Genomic DNA, 7,127 nt, shown 5'->3' on the forward strand with positions numbered 1-7,127 from the left:
GACATATTAATTGGAGAAAAAATACATCACAGCTTTAAACTGAACATAGCAAAACAGAAAAAAATCATAAAACATGCAATTTCCTGTCTCTGAAAAGACACCAAAAGAAATTCAGGGGATGGGGGTATCAGGGCCAAAACAGCAGGCATCCCCTTTCCACTCCTCTCAGGTGGTGGGGCACGTCTCTTCTCCGCTCTTCCCGCACTTACTTGACTGAGATGATCAGAACAGCCAAGCTGGAGGCAGGATGGCCTGAAGTCACAAAGGGATGCTGCCCAGAGGGAATTATGGTGGGAGTGACCGAAATGCTGGGAGAGGGCATGGGCTTGAGGGAACAGAACAGGGCTTGCATTCCCTAGTTGGGAAAACTTTTCTGGCTCTCCACACCACTCCTGCTGAAACTAAGGGCTGCAACAGAGCGTCATCTGGCTACTTCATCATCTTCATCTTCCTCATTCTCTCTTCCGAGCAGATTATTCACGCTGACAGGTGGCAGCACGTGCATGGTCCAGTTCTTCTGAGTCTCAGCCTGATCTTTGATAGCTTCATTCTTATTTCTCCTTAAAGGCTAATTCTGAGCTACCCTACATCAACATTACACCTATTCTTATCTAAGCAATGCACCATTAACAAATCTTTCTATACTCTATAGTCCTACCTAAAACCTAAGTAAACCTAAGAAAATCTCTAAAGATGAAATCTACTAGCTCTGGAAGAGCTCTTCTAAAACTCAGGGCATGGGGGAATCTGGGCCAAAACAGCAGGCATCCCCTTTGCACTCCTCTCAGGTGGCGCGGCACGTCTCTTCTCCGCTCTTCCCGCACTTGCTTGGCTGAGATGATCAGAGCGGCCAGGCTGGAGGCAGGATGGCCTGAAGTCACAAAGGGATGCTGCCCAGAGGAAAAAGGTTCAAAAGAAAGGATTCCTTGTTACTTGGCAAGACCACAGGCTCCAGCAGGATTGCTCTGGCTCCCGGGAAGATGCACAAAGAGGACCGAGGGCACCATCTGCCCCTCGGCGTTCCTGTGCCGCACCTGTCTCAGCCAGGCCCACGTGGCCCACCCTCCTCTTCATCCCTTGCTGCGGGGCTCCTCAGCTCCCAGGCCCTTTGGCCGCTTTGCATTTTCTCACCTCCAGCAGTTCCTGGGCAGACCAGCGCCCGTCCTCGTCTGCCTGCAGGCAGCAGCTCAGGAAGAGGCGCAGGAGAGCCGAGTGGTGCCGGGGGTTCTGCAGTTGTGGGGGCCCGTTCCTTTCTATCAGTTCACAAACCTACAGGAAATGGAAGAGGACACTGCAGCTGCTCCTTTCCCAGCCACAACAGCTCTCAGCACAAGCAGCCCCCTTTAGAAGCTGCACCTTACCCTCAGACGGACTTCCTTCTGGAAAGGAGCTTCCCCTTGCACCATTTCCAGCCCCATGATCCCCAGCGACCAGATGTCCACTTTGGGGCCGTAGGCTTCTCCTCTCACCACTTCTGGTGCCATCCAGCCGGGAGTGCCCACCCTGGAGCTGCGCTTGCTGCGCTCAGGGCTGAGCTGAGCGCAGAGGCCAAAGTCAGCTGAGGAGAAAAACAAAGCCTGTCAAAGGCAGCTCCCCCTGCCAAAGCGGGCAAAAGCATTGCCCACGCCAAGGCTGACCAGGCCACCCGCTGCAGCCGGCTGCAAAGGCAGCCGTGCTCTGCTCCCACGGGGCTGGAGCCAGCAAAATAAGGCACTGGCTGCCACAAAAACACCCTCACCTTTCACACACTGACCCAGCAGCACTTGTGGGCACCTGGCAGTCACCCAAAAGCAGCCCCAGAGCACATGCTGGCAACGCTGCACCTGCCCAGGGATACCCACCCAGTTTGACTGATCCGTCCATGCCCACAAGAACGTTGCTGCTTTTCACTATCTCTGTGGATGACTTGGTGGGAAGTGAAGGAAATGCAGTCCTTGTAGGCACTGAGAGAGAAAGGACAGGAGGCAAGGGGAAAAGTTCAGCACCTGAGTATAAGCTACAGAAAAGGAAAGGGCTCCACGAGACGGACAGCTCTGTCATGGAGCTGAGAGGCAGGGCGCAACATCAGGGTCAGAACAGAGAAAGGGAAAGAGCGTGCTGCTTCAACGCTCTTCAAAGAGGTCTGTCTTCTTGGAAGGCATCTGAGATTCCTAAAGCCCTTCCTGGTTTTGGTAAAAATCACATGAATTTTGGCTAAGAGGTGTCATGGCAAAGATTTTCTTGAGAGCCTTGTGGCAGCAGAGGAGGAAGCAGCACACTAGACGTGTGTCCAGAATCCAATGCCATCTGGCCTGAAAGGACTCTCCTTTGAAGCTGAGGACATCTCCATTGGACTGAGCTTGAAAATTTACAAGCCACAAGCCTGCTTAGAGGGGCAAGGAATGCAGGACAGTCAGACAGGCTGCATGCAAAGGCTGAGAGGAAAAGCTGACAAGACGAAAGAAGTGAAAGCAAGCGAGCAAGGGAGCATGAGCACCAAAAGACAAAGAGTATGCAAGCGTGTAAGAACAGAGCCAAGGGAGTGCAGGGAAAGCGACAGGCAGTTCATTCCAGATGTTCCTCCTTCTTCTCCAGGGTGTGACATCAGCTCCAAAAGAAAGGCGTGAGCAAGAAATCTCTGCTCTTCCTACCCACCAGCTGACAAGGGCCACGCTGGGCAGGCCAGGGCAAGCACAAGCGGGATCCCTCACCTCCCGACAGACAGCGCCGACCTGTCCTTCCTCCAGGTACACTGCCCTGAGCACATCTGACAACGTGCCGCCGTCCATCAACTCCATCGCCAGCCAGAGTTCCCCATGGACCAGGTAGCTGCAAGAAGAAAACCAGAGCATGGCGAGAGAGCAATGGCCACAGCTGGCTCACCCCAGGGCCTCTGCCAGCCTTTTGCACCTACTCTCCAAGCTACGTGTGCCTCAAGAGATCATTGCACACCCAGTGCCACCTCCTGCCATGCCCTGGCGATGACTAGAGAAATCATCAACAGCTCCCTTTTCTGCCACGCACCAAAGGGCTTGCTCTCTTCTGCCTTGCCCTATCTAAAGGAGCAATGACATGACAACAGCCCAACCTGTCTAAGTAGGTGACAATATTGGCATTCCTGTTGTCCCTCATGGCCAGGATTTCATTGACAGCCAGCTCCTCGGATCTCTTCCCATGAAGGCGAATTTTCTTGATGGCCACCTGAAAGGACATTGAATACCACTAACTTGAGAAGCTGCTCCTTGCCCGAGATCTCAGGGAGCACGGAGCGAGTGCTTGTGCAATGAGGCAGCGAGCTGCGCCAAACTGCCCTGGTACTGGGCAGCAGAGCTTAGGAGAAACACCACAGCCCGGCCCAAGTGCATTCTGCACTCCTAGCCAAGACTGTGCTTCGAGCAACAGCCTCTTCTGCAGACATGGAGCGGCCACCCAAAGCTCCAGGCTGAGCTCACAGCAGTGGGGAAAGTGCTGCAGAGCTGCAAAATCTGCTGGGGATGTCGACACTTTACCTGTTGTCCCGTGCTGGCATCGAGGGCTTTATAAACAGCTCCAAATCCCCTAGAAAGAAAACGGAAGCAGAGAAAGGCCTTCAGTCTGTGGCAGTGAAAGCAAGGCCAGGCAGGAGACGTCCCCAGGCTGCCTGGCCTCTCTAGAAAATGCCTGGCTGCAGCCTCTCTTCAGCCCGTAGCTCATCAGCCCACCAGCCTCTGCCATGCAGGGCAGGGTGTGCAAGAGCAAACTCAGCTCCAGCATGAAGAGCAAGGGCTGCTGTAAATCCCCATAGGCACACGCCCAGTTAGGTCTGTTCCAAACCTAAGGGCAAGTGTACTCATGTGTGGGTGTGCATGCATGCGCATGTCAAAAAGTGGAGAAAAATCATATTCCAAACAGTGTGGTTGAGAGTCTGACATTTCTTGGGTGCCAAGGTGTTCTTCTAGGCCATAAAGGTGCAGAGGCAGGAGATCTTCCAGGTCCTGCTCCTTGCCACAAGCAAGACATTGGCGGCACCCAGTTGGCTTTGATGATGCCTTTGGACTGCCCTGACTCAGCAGTCCTGAGAGGTGGCAGGAGGGAAAGGCAGAGTTTGACCGTGTTTGGAGCTTGCCTGACTTCACTCTTGATATTGCAGCAGCCAAAGACCTGGCCTCCGCTTTTGTATAAGGAGCAGGCATCACACTTACCCTCGTCCAAGTTCTTCAAATGCCGTGTACCTCTGTGTCGGCTGGCCCAGACTCACAATGCCCCCTGAAAGACAAAAGCAGTGCAAGGCACTCACTGTCAAACACAGATGGCAATCCACACATGATCCCAAGTGCAGCCCCAGCGTGGCCAGCTCTGGGCCCTTTGCAGTCACTTGGCTTGCAGCTGCTGAGATCAGCAGGTGGGAGGGCAATCTTCTCCACCTTTCAGCAGCTGGCCTTTCCAAGAAGGGCTTTGTTATTTTCAAGCAGAGCATCTCATGTGATAAGGCAAAAGGATGGGCCTTTAAGGTCTGGGCCTTCAGAGCAAAGGCAAGGCCTTTGCAGCCTCTCTGCTCACGTCAACTCTCACTGGCAGAGCCACTTAGGAGCACAAAGTGTCCGAGCCCGAGGAGGAGGAGTAAAAGCCACAGGCAGAAAAGAGCCAGAGAGCTGCCTGGGGCCTGCTCACTAGCTAGGGGCCAGCCTTCTGCTCAAGCACAAACAAGCCTCTCTGCTTTTGCCTTTGGCAGAGAAGGCAGCCCAGGCAGAGCCAAGGCAGTCCCAGCTGCCCTCAGGGGCACCAGGAGCAGCCCCAGCGCTCTGTCGCTGCCTCAGAGCACAGGCACAGCTTCTGCAGGGAGAGCCAAGTGCCTCTGAGACACTGAAGCACTGAGGAGGAGCTTCTGCCACGGCCCACAGCGAGACACGCAGACAGCACAGTGCTCTGGCAGACAAGAACTTCACCAGACGTACTCAGGCTCTTCAGGCTCTGCTCCTCTCTCCTCTGGGGCTGCCGGGCGGCACGCTGACGTGCAGGGCGTCTGTGGAGCTGGAGAGGAAAGGATTGCCCGTCAGAAGGGTGGCTGGCACACGTGCTCCGCAGAGCACACGGCAAAGGCAAGGCCTCAGGGAGGTGCTGTCAGCCAGCGCCCGGCCACTTGGGCTGGGGGCTTTTGGATGTCCCCTACTCAGAGGCAATGGGAAAACCCCAAAGGCTACTTGGATACAGGAACTCATGGATCGGCTGTTGTATGCAACATTTGATCAGCTTTTCTGTAAGTGGCCTGCTACAAGGTATTGAGGCATTTGCAAAGATGCAGAAGGAGATGAGAGCTCGGCCCCAGAGCATTGTTGCTTTTCGACTTCCTTGTTCCCCAGAGCAACTAAGATACCCCGCAGCTGGCATGCAGGTGTCTAAGAAGACAGCCCAGAGCATGTGCCTTTTTGGATCTGTTGCACACATTTCCCCTCTGCATTTCAGGCTTGAAGGAGTGGCCCTTCAGAGCTGCATCCCAGCCCTTGCCATACCCACTGCCCTTTACATAGAGCCAGAAGAGGGGAATCACAGAGTTTGACACAAGTGGGATTCAGAGTCATGAAAATCCTACAAATATGGGTGAATTAGCTGTGACTCCATCTTGCTGTGCATTTGGGCTGCTGCACTTGGCTTTCTTCTCTTGAAAGGCTTTTCATTGGAATATGAGGAAAGAGCCAGTGCTCTCCTGGCTGAGGCCAACAGCCGCTTGGGCTTTCTATCAGCCTCCCAGGCTGGCACTCTACGCTCTCCTGCAACAGGCCAAGCTCACAGCTTGCCCCACAATTCTTGCACGCCAGCAAGGTCACAAGTTCCTTCGCCACTCACCAAAGGACCGTCTTGTCTCCAAGCACGTGTGAGGTGACCTGCAGCGAGCAAAGGAAAAGGAGGCAGATGCCCTTAGAAACGTGCCTGTCTTGTGGAGTACCACAGAACAATTTAATCCCAAGAGAGAACATTTCCCCTTTCCCAACGTGCCTCCAGGATCAACCCTTCTTTCCCACGGCAAGGAAGAGAACAGCAAGGATGCTCCCCTAGGCTCTGTCTACATTTGGGCCTCTTGTGCCACGAGGGAAATAGGAACATGGTCACGCAATTGCCAGCTGCTTTTTCACGAGTCAGAGTTCCTGTTCTGCCCAACAGCTCAAGCAATGTTTTCCTCTTCTCTTTGCTGCATTTTATGTACTGCTTCAGAAATTGCATGCAGTAATCCCCATCAATATTCTGAAGACCATAGCCAAGGAAAGCTTCCCCCACGGGCCCTCTTCCCTGCGGCAGCTCTCTGCTGAAGACAACTGGGAACACGTCCTGGGGTCAGCAGCAAACTCTAACTGCTTTGGAGTTTGTGCTGCATTGCCAAGGGAATCAGCGTCTTGGCACACCATAAAGGGTCAAGTCAGAGAGCCAAGGCCCCTAAATGGCAGAATGTGCAGCCAAAGATGCTTTCCCTCACTCCCAGAGAGAACCGCAGAATGTTTACAAGTGTTTCTGAGGATCTCTCCTTAGAGTCTGCATTTTGCAAGTGGTCTAGGTTGAAGCAGCAAGCTGAAGGAATGACAGACTCCACTGGCACGCACTGTCCCGTGCAGGGAACTCAACCTGCTACAGGTTACATTTGAAATACTCTTCAGCCAGCACGTGGTATAGACACTCCCTTTGGAACTGACCCTGTTGGCAACAGATTTCCCACAGTGGGGGCAGCTGAATGGTCATTTTGCTCCCAAATCAACTCAATCACTACTCGGCCATAAAGAGCAGAGTGAAGCACAGGCCAGGTGATGTGACCCCCAGCATAAACCTTCACTTACGAGTCAGGTGCAGCAGGTAGTAGCTGGAATAGGCAATAGAAAAAACGGTGCAAACCGCGGCACAGACTTGCTTGATCATTTTAGCAGTGCTCTGCAGGTTTGCACACTGAATGTCAAGTGACGGAAAAAGCGAGACTCCTCTCGGGGTGCAGGCCGTCTGCTGAGAACTCCTTGATCACAAGGATCCTCCCGCAGCCAGCGAGCGCAAGAGCCGCTCTGGACAGCGAGGCCCCGCGCGCCCCGGGACGGCGCTGTGCTGACAGCTCTGTGACGTGGCACCGCTGCCGTGACCTCACAAGAGCGGCTGCTCTGCCTTTGTTGCCGTACTTGTGCCCAGCAACCCCT

At 54.0% G+C, this 7,127-nt stretch overlaps 1 protein-coding gene across 1 annotated transcript; it reads right to left on the reverse strand.

Annotated features, from left to right (window-relative positions):
* Positions 1-421: 421 nt before the first annotated feature.
* LOC130265431 (serine/threonine-protein kinase PAK 3-like) lies at positions 422-6,861 on the reverse strand. The gene is given in 14 exon segments (XM_056514534.1): positions 422-560; positions 778-890; positions 1,132-1,269; positions 1,362-1,558; positions 1,842-1,890; positions 1,892-1,915; positions 1,917-1,943; positions 2,691-2,808; positions 3,068-3,180; positions 3,489-3,537; positions 4,161-4,224; positions 4,914-4,989; positions 5,803-5,840; positions 6,783-6,861. Coding segments are annotated over 14 exon segments (1,224 nt in total).
* Positions 6,862-7,127: the final 266 nt, after the last annotated feature.

Source organism: Oenanthe melanoleuca, chromosome Z (assembly GCF_029582105.1).
Source record: "Oenanthe melanoleuca isolate GR-GAL-2019-014 chromosome Z, OMel1.0, whole genome shotgun sequence".
In the NCBI taxonomy this organism is placed as follows: domain Eukaryota; kingdom Metazoa; phylum Chordata; class Aves; order Passeriformes; family Muscicapidae; genus Oenanthe; species Oenanthe melanoleuca.